At 36.1% G+C, this 21,142-nt stretch overlaps 1 protein-coding gene and 1 long non-coding RNA gene across 2 annotated transcripts; one reads left to right on the plus strand and one right to left on the minus strand.

The window, feature by feature from the left end:
• Positions 1–3,574: 3,574 nt before the first annotated feature.
• LOC127861406 (uncharacterized) lies at positions 3,575–5,541 on the minus strand. Its single transcript, XR_008040205.1, has 2 exons — positions 5,481–5,541; positions 3,575–4,348 (listed from the first exon to the last, which is right to left on the minus strand). It is a non-coding gene; the product is annotated as an uncharacterized LOC127861406 (long non-coding RNA).
• Positions 5,542–16,918: 11,377 nt separating this feature from the next.
• On the plus strand, positions 16,919–19,197 carry LOC127861757 (uncharacterized). Its single transcript, XM_052400437.1, has 3 exons — positions 16,919–17,065; positions 17,192–17,390; positions 17,645–19,197. Exons 1-3 carry the CDS (start codon positions 16,919–16,921, stop codon positions 19,195–19,197), a joined length of 1,899 nt encoding a protein of 632 aa, XP_052256397.1.
• The last annotated feature ends 1,945 nt before the right edge of the window (positions 19,198–21,142 follow it).

Here is a 21,142-nt window from a genome sequence, read left to right on the forward strand (position 1 = left end):
GCATTCAGTGTTTACAAAGTAAATAGTTTATTATTGAACAAAGTAATGATACATTTCACTGCAACAATACATACATATATTATTAAATACTGGGTTATTATATTGATTATATTTATAACTATCGATAGTATATATGTAATTAAATATGTGTAATAACTTCAAATTCTACTGGAGCTTATTAATTGCAATCATGTTTCAAATATATTGTAATGTGCATATGTAAGGTCAACAAGTGAAATAATGTATTAATGCTTTGTACTAACCTCAAGTAAAAACTTTCGTTTCATGAGGCGCATTTATAGAATATTGATACTGAGAGCAATATAACAATAATAAAATTGCTTTCGTACATTAAGCTATCTGACAGTTAAAATGCATGTCAATAATGGAACATGCATGTAACAATAGCATTAGCATTTGCAATTGCTTGCTACGTAGATAGAAACTATAGGAAGAAAAAAAGGCTCTGGTCGCAATACACTATTTAATAAAAATGATAATATAACAGGGTATATGTAGATAAATAATCTCGCAAAATGGTCTAAACGTCTTGTAGTTTGCCATAAAAAATAAATTAATAAAATAAAACAAACATTCAAATACAGTTTTTTACGGTATATTCAAAGCGACCTTTTAACACATACATAGGTTAACACAGAACATATGTATGTATATTCCTTACTTAAATGATTTGTATATGTAACAGCATTGTTTGTGTAGCATCGTTTTATTTTCAGTTGTTAGAAATTCAATAAACTTATATTTATAATAATATATAATCATACTTATATTATTTATACATATGTATAATGAGAAAGACAAGTCACGGCAACTGCCACCTTCACGATCATCATTTGTGCAAACATAGAGTTTGTCTGATAAATCTCACGGGAAGGAATAAATCTCACTACCACCTTCATTGTCAAAAGTATTGCTAACATAGAGTTGGTCTGACAAATCTAACGAAACCAATACAAGCACTCCAACTGGCTACAAACACTTAAAAACGACACCTAAGACCAGTAGATTTAGCTATGCCCAAGAGAAAATGATTGTTATTGCAAAATATTATCTGTTGAAAACTCGATATATGCAACAACAACTATTTTGTTTTTTGATACGCACTGCAGCTCACACCTTCGAATATGGGATGCGTTTTGAGAACGCTCGTGTTTATGTAAAAACACGTGCTCTTAGTTAATATTCTTTTATAATATACATATTTAAGCCATTGCAACAAAACAGCTCTTGTTTATCAACCTATAAAGACTTTAAATGAACATGTTCGTAAGTATTGGTTAAAAACGTTTTTAATATGATAGATAAACGTAATGAATGTTAATCGGAGAAACGCATTCCTTAAGGGCATAGTTTGTGTTGACTTGTAGTGGATAAAGAGATTTGTGCAAATGCAACACACTATATCATTCCAGTAGAAGTGATCAATATTTACATGATTTTTATTTCTTGTATATTCTAAATACATATTATTTTAGACTGTTGTATTGAGGAAATAAAGTTTTGGTTAAGCTCGATAGGTTACTTCGTTTGTTCCTAACATTGTCTGCTAATATTAAGTAATGTTAATGTGTCCAATCCATAACGAATTCATAACGATCCAAATGAATTTTGTATTATGTATGTAAGTGCTGGGTGCACTTGAAAATGTATGCAGAGACATCTTGTCGAAAAAAATTACGTAACACACCTAATGGTTTATTTAAATATACTTAAACGTCAGAAACTAGCATCATGGCATATACGGAACGAAAAGTGTAATTAAGTATCGCGTATAGCAATTATATGTAAGATTTATCTATGTATACTTTATAAAAATACCAGCTGTACATTTGTTTGTTTCATGAGTCTTTATCTTCTGTTGAAGGATTCTTTCTGGCATACTATACATTTAAACAAATGTTGTCAATCGATCACCCGATAGGCAGTTTATTATGAACCTTTGGCAATAATTTATTTGCGATAAGGTGGCTTTCCCAAGGGAGGTAACCTTGTATTAAACAAGGCCTATTGGCATCATACAAATCTCAGATCGCAAGCAGATACTGAACATTCTAAAAAGGGCATAACTCCCAGAAGTCGTTTGAGCGGAACGAGCTGAAAATATGCCTATGTCAGCCTTATACTGATACTGTGTATAAAGTTAATTATAACACGGATAGGAAAAATCATTTGCATGCGACATATTATTATCAAAAAGCAATAGCTTTCCCTAAAAAACATTAGCTCGGAAACGACCAGACATCGACACTATAACAATGTTGCTAAATAAATGTTATCAAAAATACAGTTTCGTTGCTGAACAGCTATCAGTTTAAACTGACTTGAACGTGGAACGACTGAATAATTTAGATTGTTTCTGTTGTTTCCGCGAATGTTTCGACCACAAGTATAAAATGCATGCCGCAAGTAATAAATAAATAAATGTATAAATAAGTTAATACATAAATAAAGAAATAAAAATAGATAAAGAAATGAATGCACGAACGAATCAATGAATGAATGAATGAATGAACAAACGAGCGAACGAACGAACGAATACATACATGAGGAAGCACATGTATACAAGAAATGTAAATCTTCCTTTATGTCATTCATTTATCTCCGAACTAAAATCAGATAAAACAATCAATATGTATGTGCAAGATTTATCATTCCTTTTTCTCAGGTAAAATTTAGTCCAAATGGTAGTACACAATATACAATTCATTTATTTTTCAAGAATGCATAATATGCTGGATATTAAATTAATTTATCTCAGGCAATTAAAGCATACTGTATACATGTATATATAAACGTGGACATCTCTCATATATATATGTACTTCTTTCAAGGAGCTTAAGGTACATACATGCCATGTAAGTCTGTCATATACGTGAATACAGATGGAATACTATTAATATATTCTTACAATCTTTAACAATTAAAGTAGTGAATAATTTGCTTTTTCAGTGTAACCAAAGTTATAAAATAACGCCATTAAATAATGTGAGAACAACATTAGATTTTACTCAAACAGATGTAAGCACAATACTGAATTTAACACAGGAGGGAAGCCCATAGTTTTAGTTTTATTTGTTTCATTTTTGTTTTATATATATGCTATAATAAAAAAATAAAAAATAAAAAAAATAATATATATATATATATATATATATATATATATATATATATATATATATATATATATATATATATACTATGGGCTTTCCTCCTGTGGAATTTTATGCCAACACTCGTAAGTAGTAATATTTTTAATTTTAACAAAACATCTGAATTTAATCATTAATGCAGCCACGTATGAACGCACGTATACAATTTCGCGATATTACCCACGATATGAAACTATTTTTCGAAATGCCAAAAAAAACATTTGGATTTTTAAAATTAGCGCAACAAAGAACAAGTTAAAGTTAAAGTTAAGTTATTAAAGTTAAAGGATTTTCCCCCATAAAATAACACTGAAGTTACTTAGTACTTACCGCATGTCGCTACAATACACGTCAGTAATACATAATTTGCCAACACACTGTACAAAGTTAATTCAACTCAAACATACATTTATAAGTATTGTTATTTATTTTATATTACCAAATGAAGCATTTAGGAAAACATATACTTTTACATTATCCTATATGTTGTCAATAACGCAAATTCAAGTAAATCATAGCCTCAATAGTAAAAAAACGACAACAAATATTTACAAGCAATACACACTACAAGTCACTTCAGAAAATCATGACAACTTTAAAATTTAAGTTCGGTTAAGACAAGTTTCAACAACATTTTAAGATTGAACACGTTTTACATTCATTTTGAAGGCAATACAACCTTCATTCATCGAGCTGAGCGATTAAGTTGTAGTAAATACCATCAACATGTAGCGTGGGTTTGAGAGAATACAAATCACTTTAACATTGCATAAAAGTTACGTTTTGAAGATTCTTATTGTGTCCAGTATTCTTCAACTTTTTAGAAATGATTTTCATTGTATGTTTGAATTTGTCTTTCACTTCATAAACTACTATTTCCTTAATTACAATGTTGACAATTTGTGCATTGATATCTCTGTTGTCATTGGTGTTGCGGACGAAGTGACATACGCTGAATGTAACTTATTGTCCTCTGTTTTGAATGGTTCAGATATGTCCCTTGGAAGTGATGCAGTCACCAGTGTAAGGTACCCGTTTTCCGCGGTCCTGGTGGCATCCGGTGGACCAGGCAGGGCTCTTTTAGGCGGATATATCGAGCTTGCGACGTCCGCTATGTCAACATAGCCGCCGTTACCATCCAGCTCGAGGTATGAGTGCTTATTGATGATGCCACGATGCTGGGTCAGAGAATATGTAGAAGATATTTATGTATACTCTCCGAATTAATTGCATTGTCATTTTGCATGCATAGTAATGAAAATAAATACTGCATCCTACCAAAATAAACATTAATTGTGTTACTTTAATAAAATTAATTCCACATCTTTTTACATTTTAATCAATATAATTTAGTATTGAAGCAAGATACAATATTGCGACCATGTTACATTTTGCGTCCGGTAAAGTTGACAGTTCTGTTCAATGTGTTTATTAAACCTTGGATTACATATCAATATACCATTTGTAGCATACATATATTTTTAAATTTCTGATATTAGCAAAAGTAATCCATAGAATGAGGCGGTAATTAAAGGGGCCTTTTCACAGATTTTGGCACGTATTTAAGTTTTTCATTAAATCCTTATATTGATAAATGTAAGCATTCGATCTAAAAGCATCCAGTAAAAAAAATATATAGAAAAGCAAACAAGAAACCCTCAACAGGGCTCGAATCACTGACCCCTGGAGTAAAAGTTCCGCGCTAATACAATGATTGTTGTATTTTATACTTTATATAAGCAATCCTCATAGTATCACAAAATATAACCACAACAGAACTCTCCTAATCATTCAATCGTTCCGCGTTACGTCGCTTTATAATTTTCACGTTTTTAGGTCATCAAAATGTTCATTTAATGGATACTTGAGTGCATGGTAAATATTCAGTATTAATGTTTCCTCACAAATATCATAACTACAACGAAAATTTGCGAATATGAAACAATTCTTTTTTAAATTGTGTCAATTCACCAAAACGTGAAAAGGCCCGTTTAAAGTTACACATTTACTTAATTAAATTTTTAGGAGCTGTAGCGACGCACAGGCCATTTGAAGTTCCTTATAACTGACTACATTAATAATTAAGTAATAGATTTTAAAGAGCAATGCATAAATTGTGTATAGGTTATATTTAATAAACTATATCAGGAGATTTACATTCAGTGAGGGGTTAAGAAAAAGAGCAGAAGCTTAATATTACGATTAAATCTTTCCCTAATCAAAATACCCTATTTCCAATTATATGTATGATTGTATAATGTTCATTATTGATCGCTTCAAGCAATTGAAAGTACGCGAATGCGTGCTCACCGTTTGGTGACAAAGCTTTGGAGAGGATCTCGGCACATTGTCTGTGTCTACGATCGCATCACCTCTAGGAGAGTACCGGGAATTTAGAGGTTCAATATGCAGCATTCTTCGGCGCCTTTAATAACACTCGTTAAATTCATTCACACAATCATACTACAACATGTATATAGACTGATTTATTGACTAATAAATATGAAGCCAGAAAATCTTTTAACAAAGAAAGTGCGCTATGTGAATATTTAATGACGAATTAACAAGTCTAATCCGTATGATCATGTATGTAGTGTGCAACATCACATACGACGGATATAACTGAATTATGAAAAATATACTATGTGACAGCATACAAAGTAAAATCAACACCCATTCCTTCGAACGAAATGCATATGTGACATTAAAAATAATTTCAATAAACTTACCTCTTGTTCACAATGACAATAACTGCTACCGCGATGAGAACAAACACAAAGACACCAATCCCTACGCCGATGTAAACAGATGTAGAAACTGAGCTTGATTGAGAGGCTTGAGTGGTAGAAGCAGGCGCTTGAGTGGAAGAACCATCTACATAAGAAGTAGAATGAGAATGATGGCGGCGAAAAAAAACAACAACATTTGTATGATTCTTTAGTTTTTGCTACCTCTTCTTCTGCTGCTACTACTACTTTTACTACTACCACTACTACTACTACTACTACTACTTCTACTACTACAACAACTACTACTACTAAATGTACTACTACTACTACTACTACTACTACTACTACTACTACTACTACTACTACTACTACTACTACTACTACTACTACTACTACTACTACTACTACTTCTACAACTACTACTACTACTACTACTACTACTACTACTACTACTACTACTACTACTACTACTACTACTACTTCTACTACTACTACTACTACTACTACTACTACTACTACTACTACTACTACTACTACTACTACTACTACTACTACTACTACTACTACTACTACTACTTCTACTACTACTACTACTACTACTACTACTACTACTACTACTACTACTACTACTACTACTACTACTACTACTACTACTACTACTACTTCTACTACTACTGCTGCTACTATTACTTCTACTACAACTACTAATACTACTGCTGCTGCTGCTGCTGCTTCTTCTACTACTAATGCTACTAATTATGATAGCATTTTACTCTTAAATTGTGAATGATTTAACTTTGTGTTTTTCCCTGATAATTATGTTTTTAATGTGTCTCTTTTTCGATATGGGTTTTCACATTACAAAATTGAAATGCATTGTTACTAATTAAAGGGACTTGTCAATTCTTTCGTAAATAGGCGATTTTATAAAAATAATTGTCAAAGATTAAAACAAAAATATAAATGTTATGTTTAATAAAGCAAAATAACACGTGTAAGTTATAACGATTGAACATTTTACACAAATTGGTTCATTAATCATTCGAAATCAGCAAATTAATATAAGTAAAATACGTTGAACGCAAACAGTGTTTGATTTCATGTTTCACAATTGTTAAGACAGCGCGGCGCAGTGTTCGAATCCAGGACAAGGAAATATGTGTTATTCAACTTTTTGTTCTAGCTATTATTATAATTTAAGACAATTCAAAATATGTGTTATTCATTTTTTTGTTCTAGTTATTATAATAATTTTAGACAATTCAAAACATTTTAGTTGTGTAAGGTAACATATGTCCTACATTTTTTCAAAAATATGAACATATGTGAGCAATATCCTTTACCAAAATTTATTATATGTATTTTATAAAAGACACAGTATTAGCAAAATTCCATATTCAAATAATCCCCCTATGATTTAAACTGGGGATAACCCGAGGGTAAATGGTCAATAATAGACTTTTATTATCGCCATTACTTCCCTTCGACCATCTCGGTCATATTTCTTTAAAATATAGATCACAATAGACTGATTCCGGAAAAGCACGAGTTTAGAAAAACCCACTAACCACCCCGTTACAAACAACGCTGGTCATTTATAACAACAAATGATAGCTTCCTTTAAATAATAACGGTTGATACGGTGTGTGATTTTGAAAGGATTATAAATGGGTCATGTTTATTTGTACCAGCAGATTAGTGTTTTTTCCAAAAAGTTGCTTTTTCCGGGATACATATATTTGGGACACACGTTTCAGTGTTAGTGTAAACAACGTATTTAACACGTGGTCGTGTCTGATGAGTACTTTTGACGATGCAATAATAATAATAATAACTAAATATTTGAAGTCAACCATTACACAAACAACTAGGTCTTTGGTTAGTGTACTATTACCGGTGACAAGCTCAGTGACGAGTTCACACTTTCCCGTGGGTTCTGTTGGGGAGGAGCGGACGGGAGGACCATAGTCGATAACTCCTTTCCATATCGCGTGGAAGGACCACGTGAAGTTGGTGAAGTCCTGGTTGGGTTCGTTTGTCAGAACAAACACCTTTGCCGGTCGGTTGGCGATTGCGGGAGATGTAATGATCATGTTCCAGTTCTGTGAAAGAGGAAACCTTCCGGACAATATGGTATATCCGTAACGTTGCTGTGCAGCAACAAAGGCAGCTATATATAAATGCATTCACATTATATCTACACTCTGCGGGACTACCATTTCAATTTATAGTTAAATTATCGATGTACCTTCGTTTGCGGTTTCTTATTATTTATGGGGGTGTTGATTGTGGAATTTTTCGTAAAAAAGTTCACTAGATGACTCTCTAATTCTATCAGGGACTGACTTTTTAATAGGGTTTTGGATTTTTTTCTAGTTAAAGATAAGACACGACATCGTTGTTTCCTATTAATGTGAATTGGAAACAATACTGATAAAGCGAATCATAAAATATATATCACTAACCACGATATCCTGCACGTCTTGATTGAAACGGACTAACAATGTCGCTGACCTGGCGGCAACAAGGCCTACTTGCGGAGCTCGGAATTTGCAGTAATACTGAAACTTCAATAACCCGGGATCGCCGGGTTCGGACCAGGGGCCAGGGCCGCGCTCAAATGGAACTGAAACTGCGGTTAAATTAAACAATAGTGAAGGTGATATTTGGGTATACATGTATTATGCATCTTTACTTTATAATGTAACCTACAGGCAAAGATTTGTCTTTTTCCGATAAATCATCTCATTAAAATACTCCCGATTTGACACATATGTAATGATTTTCGTTTACCGTTTTTCATTTCAGGGGTTACTATATACAATGCTGATATGCAAAAATGTAAACTGATTTGAATTAAATAACTTGGATATGACCATAAATTTCCATAACTGGAAGGATTATGTGTGTGGTTGGTGCGTTCACGCCCAGCAATCCTATCTTTTTATAAACTAGATACATACACGTTTAAAAAATTGCATTAAAGCTGCAATTTTTAGACATTTACTTTTTACAATAAGATATTCGATTAAGGTGTTCTATTGTCGGGTGAATGAGGAGTACTCGGGCGGTAAAAAAGCTCAACCTATCTCATATGGTTACCAGCGGACAGCTTTGTTTAGCTTGTAACGTCAGTTGTTACCGAATTCCATAGACAACCATTGCGAGGAGTTTGATTATCATAGTTGCATATTAAGTTCTATATTCATTATCCTGATGACCACAAAAAACAAGCCGCTTTGGTGTACTTTAATCACTATTGTTTTTAGTTATTGCACATTTAATAGATGCAATTTATTATGTTGCTTACCAGAACAAATTGCGTTTTCAAATAAGAACAAGCATATCGCCAGGAGGATATGTCCATCTTTCCTCATTTCTAAAAATGAACGAATATAGATATATTAAATCCAAAAATATAGCACTATGATTTCACAAAATAAATATTAAAGACGATAAAGATGCTGTGAAGATTGAAACTGAACTGACCCGCAGCCTTCTTCCAATGAGTCAGATATATAAATATAGTATAATTTAAAGAATAACACGACAGATAAATCAATATAACAATACGACTGTGTACACTTTGTACGAAATTTGCTTTGATATCATACCTATTGACAGATAAAACCCAAGGTACAACACATTTTTATTTGGTCCTAACATTTGGAAACCTCGCTTTGCATTAATTTCAGACACAACCATATGTTAAAACTTAGTTAAGATAAATTGCACAGCAGTTATTAAAATGCAAACAGATGAGTTTTTAAGAACAAAATGACATATGACTTAATATAATACGAAAATTATTTGGGTCATGCAGAAATCGAAATGCATATAACACAAACTTTTTAACTTGAACATTAACTGAAGCTATCGGGTTCTTTATGACAATCTCTGATCTGACCTGCTATAGCATATGTTTCAAGATTTGTTGTTGGGTATTATAATTGCATGTAGTATTTTGTATATAAAGGTCATGTATGTTCTCATGGCGTAGCAAGTCATTACATATTTTTGCTTTGCAAGCATCACATGGACCTTGAAAGTAGCCGTGTGGTAATTGCGCGCGATATATAGTATCATATTTGTTAATATTTGTATAATATTACTTTACAATCATTTAAAAGAAAACTATTTCGGTCTAGAGAGGATACGACCTATTTTTACATTTAGACCTTTCACATCAATTTTTATATTGACCTTGCGCGGAGCCGTATGTTATTGTGAGTTTAAATCCCACTCGTATTCACGGTGTACAAGTTAGAGATTGTTACAGATTACAAGTGAAATAACATATTGAACATTTATTCTTAACCATAAATATGTGTTGTCAAGTTCTTTTGTCCCACAAATGAATGAGGAAATTTGGAAGGCAAAATATAAATATTAATATTCATTAGATCATCGCAACTAAACATTATTATATTGTTACTATTAAGTTCGGGTGCGTTTTTAAAAGCCCATATACGCTCATAATGAACGAATGTTTCGTACAATATTTCGAAAAATAAAGTTAACACATAAAAAACAGTGTTCATTATAGCAATCGCCGAAATTTCAACGCTAGATGTGGTCTGGTAACATAGATTTAACACAATATAAAATTCTCGTTGTTTGTATTTTGTGTGACAATATATTCCATGTGAATTTCCCGCGATGATATCCGAACATTTACGAGCGAACGCGATATTGGCTTCAGGCAGCGCGACGATATCCGAACATTTACGAGCGAACGCGACATTGGCTTCAGGCAGAGTGAGATGCACGACATAGTTCTCAAGAATGCGTTCTTCGAAATGCTACTTACCGAAAAGCAGGGTATTCCAACTATAAATCAATAACACAAAACTGCTAGTGATGATGATAGTAACTGTATCGAATGATTCATGAAGACGCCAGGCAATCGAATACACAAAAACAACAAAGTACACACTCAATATCTTCCTTCCGCTACTTTGCTACAGGATTCAGTCTACGTCTTTATATCTGTTGTTATCAAAGTACAGATGTTTGGAGTGTTCCGGCTCACTTAAACATTTTTGGCGTTGCTGTCTAAGTTCATCTTGATTCCTTGCGGTACTTTATGCAGCAGCAATATTAAACGAAATTCGAATTAAGCAACTTTGTAAAATTAAGTACATCTTTGTAAAATTTAGTACATACACATGCAACAGGTGTACATTTAGTGTGTAACATCGCAGAATTGTTCTGTAGAAAGTATGCTTAAAGAATATTCTTAACAACTCCCCATTGTTTACATAATTTACCTAAAACTAAAGCAAATAACGTGTTCTGTGATGCCCACATATTTAATATTTAATATGTGATAGCATATAGTACAAAGATTTTTCTGCCTGGTACAAGCGTTTCTCACCTAGGCGACCTTGGTCCAATACCCGTTCCCGGCAGCACGTGAGCTTGGTTGGTTGTTACCATGTCAGGTGGGTTTTTTCCCGGATACTCCGGCTTCCCCTAACAGCACAAGACAAAAAATATATCGAAATATACTAGTAAAAAATAGCTTACAATTACAGGTATGATTCAAAATTCGTCGAAATGTTCGTGATTGAAAAACATTTATTAGGTGGGAGTGCAGAGAGACACTCCAGATACTCACATAATGCAGCCTCAGGTACCCAAGGGCCTCATAAACTCCGAAATGCACACACATACACCAACACACACACACACACGCACGCACGCACGACTGAACAGGTACTCACATAATGCAGCCTCAGGTACGCAGCAAGGGCCTCATAAATTCCGAAATGCACACATGCAAACACACACACAAGCACGCACGAACGAACGAACGCACGTATGCGCGCGCAAACACACACAGACACAAACAGACACACACACGGTGATTCCATCATTCTGCAATTGGATCTCAAAGGTGTAACCTCTACTCGTATTTCGTGTACATGGCTACAACTTTAAAATGCCAACCAAAATTAAACGTACTACAAAACTTGGCCTTCCAGTTCCAAAACGATCGTTGCGAGCACCATCCGCTACCGATGAAGAACAGCAGAAACAAGCTCGAGGTCCAGATCAAGATCCCCATCAGCTTAACAAGAAGGGCAGATCTGTATTAAGTAAGGGTATACATTTATATTACTCATGTGATTTTGTTGGTTCATTTTGATAACAGTATGTTATTTTTTATTCTGCCCGTTGCCATATTTACTGCTGGATAAAAGAGTGTGGGACAAACTAAGTGATATACGGTCAGATGACACGTATCTTGTGAATTCTTGTGCCTATATCACATGCCGGTACTAACTAATGACGTTTGTTGTTGAGTTTAATCAATATTTGTTTCCATGGCAAGAAAGGCTTAAAATAAAGAATAAAATCACAAAATGAAAACATCAAGAGAAACAAACCGATGGTAAGTGTCTTGAAGGATGGGAAAGTGCACGGGGCTCGGCTCACCGGATGACATTCTTAAACCTAGCACGATAAACTTTCCCCCATTGAAAACACTCGCCCCCCATAACAATTACTACGTGTTTCATTTAAGTGTGCTCCCGGACTGTCAAGGACGCACACGGACAACCTTTGCATAAATAGGGCTGTCCCCGGACCCTTTACGGCAGCTACACGGACCATCCCGAATCATCCCGCATGTTTCCATCGTCCCGTATGGTCACGGATCAACAAGGCAGTTTTAAACTTCCCAAAACTGTCGTGTTTGCCTCCCGGAGCTCCAAGGACATTCCTGGACGTCCCAGCACCTAATAGGATCAACACGGACCTTCACGGCAACGACACGGTTCACATGTCGAATCTTGCCAATTATGATCCGTGTTGATCCGGTATCTACATGTATATGGGGATAGAACATATAGTGTTCCTTAAAGCAATAGCCAAAATATCAACGCTAGATGTGATATGGTAATATAGATTTAACGAGATGAAAAATGATTTTGTGTATGACAATATATTCCCTGTGAATTTCTCGCGACGATATCCGAACATTGAGGTCAACGGTTGAATCTAATTTTATTGTATTAATAGTATGAGTTGTCCAGTCAATGAGTTCTCCGTTCAGCGACAGACATAGATTAAATTTTGTTAAACTATTCTAGGTGTTGTCACGCAGAAGAACCCGATGCCTATCTTAATGAAGAATCTCATATGGCCGTATAGAAGATCAAAACAACACATCATTACAGCAAAATATAGCATATACTTAAAACTTAGACCTTAATTTGCTCAGGTGGTAATATAAATCAGGTAAGGCGTGGGGCACATAAACTCGATGGCTACATTCAATTTCGGAGAAATACTTTCAAGACTACATTCCTAGAGTTTATGTATTCTCTCATAATTTTGAGTACAGCAAAAAAATAAATCATTAACTTAAAAAGAATTAGACACTGTGTTCGTGTTGTACATATGTCTAATTCTTATAAGTCAAAGGTACATTATTATTAAGACGGAATCCGAGAGGTATAGGGACGGAATAGACATGTAAGGTTTCAAATCGGCTGAGCAACAGACGGAATACATTGTACGTCCGGACACGAACTAGTTTGTCATAATCTGGACACAAATAAAACTTTTGCGCTAAGATGATAAATAGACGGAATATGAACTTATTTTTGGAGGACTTGTTTGTAAGAAGTGTTTAATATCAAATGATAACTTAATCTGAAAAAGGCTTTAATTCAAAACATATTTTATCTATTGCTGTTCATTACACTTTCCTTATATTTCTTATCTTTGTCTATAGCTTTGTTTATGAAAATGTGGACCAATGTTTTTTATATGGATGTTTTTCCGACTGCATTCCAGCCCTCTACTCATGTACCCGGCAATACTTTGCATCTTCTGATCAGAGGTTGTATTTGGTTCATTCATAGGAAGTTGTCTTGAATTTGAAAACAATAGCAACTAACTAACATAAATTCTAGGTATAAATCAGCAATATGAATTGGACTTAAAGTGTAAACAATGTCTTTAAATTGTGACAGCCATAGACTATTCTGCTGAAAAAAAAAACAATGTGGAAATCAGCAATACGTGTGTTGAAAAAGAGGTGCAACGTGATTTGTAAAGATATTTAGATTCACACTTCGCCAATGCTTAAGTTTTGAATACTGCAGAACAGTATAAACGAGTTGACGAGTAGCTTCTTAACGAAAAATAAATCAAGTACAGTCAAGTGGAAACGATCGTACATCCTTAAATGCCATCAATGGTATACATGTTTATATATAAGTGGTCAATAATGGACTCATCAATCAAAGTGTGCGTGTTTTTCAAAATTATGACGTCCTTCCGGCCAGACGCCGCATTATGCGAAGACTCGGAATGTGTCCAATCACTCCTACATAACTTGCTTATTAATCCTAGTTCTTCTTGAATACTCTGAGCTTTTATAAGTACATACGTACAGCTCAGAGTCCTTCTTGTTAACCCATTTTTTAATGTCAAAAAATATGTCTCACGTATGTCTATAAAATCGAATTCAATCAATCTAATACATCGTTGCAAACACAATACCTGTTATTACCGATATCAATTTGGGAGTGAATTGTGGAGAAATACTCTAAACAAAAACTTTATACAAAAAACGTTATCGAACAAAAAGCCGAAGTTTTGAATAGACGATTCGATCTTTCTATCGAATGTTCCGGAGATAGTCGGTATATTACGATTGGTAGATAAGGCACGAGATCTATCTTGCCGAGGATTAAGGAGATAGTCTTTAGCGTATTTTCGAATTCGGAATTACTCGGAATACTCAGCTTTGTCCATTGCAAAAACATATACATTAAAAAGAACCGTTGACATGTTTGAAACTTTGGATTAATAATTTAACTTCAATATTATGTCAGTTGTTTTAATTTGCGCATTATGGATATATTTACGATCTATTTGTGTTTATATATGCCAGAAAAAAGTTTATACGGCTAATATTTCCGATTAAACTGGCGACCGGATTCTGGGCGGCGAGTCTCTATGGAAAATCGGGTAGTCAGTTGCAACTCCCAGCGACCCGGAGGGTCAATAGCTGGGAGTTGTATTATTGCAACTAACTAAACCCATGATAGTTGGTAAGAATTTTGAATTATAGTTGCAATTTCCAAATATTTATTTTTAATGAAAGTTATTCAATTTTGGCGTGGTTTTATGCTATGGGAGGAAACCGAAATGTCTGGAGTAAACCCACCTGTCGGGTATGGTCACAATCTCCCAAACTCACATGCGCCGTAAACGGGCATTAAAACCGGGACGCAGAAGTGAGAAGCGCGTGTACCAACCACTATGCTAACCGGACAGCTACTCATCAATGAATTTGTGTTGTTTTGGTTTATATATTTGTATGTTATGTATTGTAAGCTTGCGAAAGGCAATTAACGTCCCCGTTGCCCCTTGCTGTACTAATATATACTTGAAACTCGAGCGTTATGTCGATATTAACAATCTTATTAGAAATTACATAAATCTGGCGAAGTCACAAGTTCGTGTAGAGTAGGATGACGTCCTCTAAATGATTATAACTATTTGCCTATCCGCTCAAATTTAATGATTTGGGTGTCTATACTTAGGTTTTCGGGGTAAGGAACACATTAAGAATATAAAAATATGCCTCGTGTTGAGTTTAGCCTCTGGTGTGTAACCTTTTTGCGATATTAGGATTACCTCTCCTGAACGTAATTCTGCTACTAATCGATTTCGTTTCCCTCGTTTTTGGTCGTAGCGTCTTCAGAGACACTTGTTCTCCCTTTGCGGTCTATAATGATGCACCACGTCGTAAGTTCTTGTTTCTAAATGATCATTTTAATATTGCTTTACCATATATCTGTATATTGTTTGTGTAATTAAGGTTTACTGGGTTAATACTTTAAATACATTCAAGTCACGTGGCGTCCACTTTCTTTGTGGCGTCCACTTTCTTTGTTTTGATGCAGTGTAGCCTTTTTATACATTGTCTATGTAATTTTACTGTTTCGCAAAGCATTTTTGAGGAGTAGTATTTTTAATTCCATATATGTAAATTACCAAAGCTATTCTCGTTTGACTAAGTTAGTACGTTTTTCAGAGAAAGTTTCTTATGATTGTTCCCATCTTGTATTTTTCAGTTTTTACCATGCTGTACCACATTGAACAAAGATTAAATTTGAACATTTTCGTGGTCTTGGTTTAAACTTAATGCGGTGGATCCGTCCCCAAGGCATTACAGTAAAAAGACGTGCATCAAGGACCTGGCAGCCGGCTCCTGGCAACAGTAACCATGTCTAACCACACAGACATACACACCCTCTTAGCATCCTCCCAGGAGGAATGGGACATTCTAGACTCTTTAATCAAAGACAATACTGACTTTCTTAACCTGAAAAACAAGAGAGAACTGTCATTACTTCAAACTCGTGCAATTGTTCAGGGCGAACGGTACTCGAGAAGCATACACAAATGTAAGAAGCAATCTGACGGCCAAGAAAATGAAACAGTATTACGTTCACTTGAATTAGAAACAAAGAAACATGAACTTGAATTGAGAAAGTTTCTGGACTCTATAGAGAATTTTGTTACAAACAGAAGCAGTGCTTCTCTGACACTTTCCACCAGCTCCTCGCGGTCAAGATCGACAATTTTGGCTGAAAAACAAGCGAAAGCAGAGGCTGAAAAAGTTAAAGTCACTCTCGCTCAACGTGAGGCTGAACTACGCAAGAAAGAAGCGATTTTAAATGAACAACAAGCTCTGGCAACAGCATCGGCAATCAAAGAAAAGGAACACTAGAGGCCGAAATATCACTACTTCAATATCAAAAGGATGCGGCTGCAGCGGAAGCGGAAGCTGAAGCTTTTGAAAAATTGAGCGACTCCAGCAGAAGCAAACTACCTGATGTGAAGGCGATTGGTACCGCACAACGTGTCCGTGAATACATACAACAAATTACATCAGATGAGCCGACCGTGAATATCCAACCTTTACCTATTGTGAATTCACTACATGTAAATACTCCCATAGTGAACAATCTGCCTGTGAATTTGTCTCATATGAACAGTTCTAGTGTGAACACTCCCGAAGTGGCACTACATGTGAATACTCCCATAGTGAACAATCTGCCTGTGAATTTGTCCCATGTGAACAGTTCCAGTGTGAACACTCCCGAAGTGGCACTACAACGTGAAAGTGTGAACCCAGTACAGCCTGGAATAGACATAAGGAACATTACGCAAAGAGACCTTGTTCAGGCAAGACTTTACAAATACGATGAAAGACCTGAAAATTATTTGTTGTGGAAAAGCAGTTTCAAATCGGTTATTCAGGAACTCAGTGTGACTCCTATGGAAGAACTTGATTTGCTTATTAAGTGGCTAGGTCCAGTTTCTATTCAACACGCCACAAGCATACGTGTAGCAAATGCCATGAACAGTTCCACTGCACTGCAGCGTATATGGAAACGACTGGATGACAGATATGGAGCACCCGAATCAATTTATGACGCTATAAAGAATAAACTGAACAGTATCCCAAAAATAAACAAAGACCCAATGCGTTTGTTTGATTTATCCGATGTTGTGTCTGAAATTGAAGCTTTGAAGGACAATGCCTTATATTCAGGTTTATTTTCACACTTTAATTCGTCATAAGGTGCCCGTAATGTCACTGAGAAATTGCCATACAACCTCCAAGAAAAGTGGGTTTCCCGTGCAGCCACATATAAAATGACACATAAAGTACCTTATCCACTGTTTGATTTCTTATTGATGCTATTATAGACGATCAGAGTAACAGAACTCTCGCAAATTCAACGTTTTTCGATAAACTTGCCTGTCAATCAGAAGTCGTAGAGTATAATCTAAAATCCTGTGGTGGTGCTAGAACCAGCCATGGCCGTGTGGCAAGAGACTGTGTTATTGAATCATGGGACGGTGCGTACAAGTTTAATTTGCCTAGTGTGCTCGAATGTGATGATGTCCCTAATGTCCGCGAAGAAATACCTACGCCAGAGGCTGCAAGATACCATCCACATCTGCGAGACATTGCTAACCTGATACCTCCCATTGATCATAGAGCAGAGATCATGCTGCTCATTGGCAGAGATTTAATTGACGCCCATCACGTCTTGGAGCAGCGAATTGGCCCCGTTCACACTCCATATGCTCAAAGATTGAAACGTGGATGGGTTGTCGTTGGGGAATGTTGTCTAGGCCAAATCCACAAGTCAACAAGTGTAAACGTGAACAAGACATTTGTGGCAAATGGGCACACAACAATACTCACCCCTTGCAAAAACCGCTTCGATGTTAAAGAGCAATCAATCTGCGAGATTTGTGATGACCCCATTTTTGTTCGCACATCTGCTGACGAGAAGCCTGCAATGTCACAGAATGACAAGTACTTCATGAAAATGATGGATGAACAGTTCAAGAAATCCCATGGTGGTAAATGGATCGCTCCTTTACCATTTCTGCCCGATCGGCCAAGATTACCCAACAACCGTGACCAAGCCTTGAAACGTATGAAACTTCTACAGAAGTCCATGGCTCATGATGAACAAAGACAAAATCTATTCATTGATTTCATGGGGAAGGTGTTGCAAAATGGTCACGCAGAAAGAGCCCCTAAATTAGACCCACACCAAGAATGTTGGTACTTGCCTATATTTGGAGTTTCGAGTGCCAAAAACCCCAACAAGATCCGATGTGTGTTTGACTCGTCCGCAAGATACAACAACATCTCATTGAATCAAGTTTTGAACACTGGTCCTGATCTTACCAATATGTTGTTAGGTATACTCCTCAGTTTTAGGAAAGAACGAATAGCAGTTACAGCTGACATAGAACAGATGTTCTACAACTTCTGTGTGTCAGAAGAGCATAGAGACTACCTCCGTTTCCTGTGGTTTGAAGATAATGACCCACAGAAGCCACTGGTAGACTACAAGATGACTGTGCATGTGTTTGGGAATAGCACATCCCCAGCTGTTGCCACATACGGGATCAGAAAGATTGTTGAAAACAGTGAAGAAGATGTGAAAGCATTTGTGAACAACGACTTTTATGTTGATGATGGGCTGACGTCTTTACCAACAGTGCCGCAAGCTGTCAGTCTGTTGTCCCGTACCTCAAAAGCTTTCGAGATGGAAGGTATCAAGATGCACAAAATTGCCTCGAACAGTGACAAAGTGATGATGGAGTTTCCACCAAATGCATTGGCGGATGGAGTCAGAGACCTGACGTTAGAGCAACTTCCTGTCCAGAGGAGTTTAGGCCTACTTTGGGACCTTAATACGGACACATTCACCTATGAAAGTACCAATGATGCCTAGCCTTATACGAAAAGAGGTGTTCTCTCCACCATAAATAGCCCGTATGACCCTATTGGTTTCCTGGCCCCTGTCGTGTTGGAGGGCAGGCTGTGTATGAGAGACCTAATGACGTCACACGCAGATTGGGATAGCCCTATACCGCCGGACAAGCACTTGAAATGGACTCGGTGGAAGGAGTCCCTTCTGCAGCTGAAACACATAAACATCCCCAGAACCTACTCAGCATTACCATTGTGTGAAGCCTCAGATATAGAAGTTCATGTGTATTCCGATGCCTCGGAAGCCGCTATAGCTGCTGTAGCGTATCTTTTAATACACCACAAAGGTAGTAAACCAGAAACAACCTTTATAATGGGTAAATCAAAACTTGCACCATCAAGAGGGAATTCTATCCCAAGGCTAGAGCTTTGTTGAGCTGTTTTGGCAACAGAAGTTGCAGAATTTGTGCTAGAACATTTAAACATAGCTGCAAGGATCAGATTTTTTGCGGACAGCAAAGTGGTTCTAGGATACATAAACAGCAGATGCAGGCGGTTTTACACCTACGTTGCTAACAGAGTTGAACGCATCAAACAGTCGACAAGTCCTGCCCAGTGGAGCTACGTGCCGACCAATCTAAATCCAGCAGATTGTGGTACTAGAGGAGTTGCTGCTGAAAATCTGATGTCAAGCTCCTGGCTTGTGGGAACACATTTCTCTGGAAGTGCGGAAAATAAGGTGCCATATTGCTTAGTGAACCCTGATGAAGACAAAGAGGTGAGACCAGAGGTGACAACTATGGCAACAAATGTTACAGAGAAGACTAAACTTGGCACTGCAAGATTCTCAAGGTTTTCATCATGGACCCGTCTTTTGATAGCACTTTCCTGCATAAAGCACATTGCCAATAGTTTCCTCTCCCGTGAAAACAAGTCAGACTGTACTGGATGGCATGTGTGTTTCAATTCACAGGACGTTTCTTACCACAGACAAGCTGCAGTGATTATCTTGAGAGAGGTACAGAAAGAACATTACGCAGATGAGTATACGTCATTGGAGAGAGGGAGACAACTTCACCCAAGCAGTCCAATTGGCAACTTATCTCCTTTACTTGATGAGCAAAAGGTCATGCGAGTAGGAGGACGACTGCAAAAACGTCATAAGTGGACCCATGAGAGTGAAAGTGTCTCCGTGGGAGATGTCGTGCTGTTAAAAGAAAAGCTGAAACATCGTACCGGATGGCCAATTGGAAGAATACTGGAAGTCTTCCCGAGTGAGGATGGGAGAGTTACGATCAGTAAAGTTACGCGTCACCAGTGATGGACAGCCTCAAGACTGCGTTCGACCTATAGTTGACCATGTGATTCTTGTGAGGGACAGTGGGGCTTAATAGCCTGCATTTAACTATATTCATGTGTTGAAATATGTGACATTTTAAATGAGCAGTGAAGACTCGTGTGTTTGATATTTGGCATATGACTATTGACATTATGTTTATTTCAAAACAGTGACTTTCTATTAATTCTACATTTATGCCCTAGTATATGCTTAGACTAATGTTTTGGTTTCATGGTTGAGTGTATTGTTTATGAAAAACATATGAGTATCATTGTTTTGATTTGTTTTGTTTGCTTATTTTGATTTCCATATTTTTGATGATAAAGGTTAAGGTTAGGGCCATTTGTGTCTTACTTGTCTAACAAATTAAAGTTAAGTATGTATAAATTTTTGTTGATATTAATGTTTTAATATCAGACGGTGAATGTGTTGAGTTTAGCCTCAGATGTGTAACCTTTTTGCGATATCAGGATTACCTCCCCTGAACGTAATTCTGCTACTAATCGATTTCGTTTCCCTCGTTTTTGGTCGTATCGTCTTCAGAGACACTTTTTCTCCCTTTGCGGTCTATAATGATGCACCACGTCGTAAGTTCTTGTTTCTAAATGATCATTTTTATATTGCTTTA

This window comes from Dreissena polymorpha, chromosome 16, assembly GCF_020536995.1.
Source record: "Dreissena polymorpha isolate Duluth1 chromosome 16, UMN_Dpol_1.0, whole genome shotgun sequence".
Classification (NCBI taxonomy): domain Eukaryota; kingdom Metazoa; phylum Mollusca; class Bivalvia; order Myida; family Dreissenidae; genus Dreissena; species Dreissena polymorpha.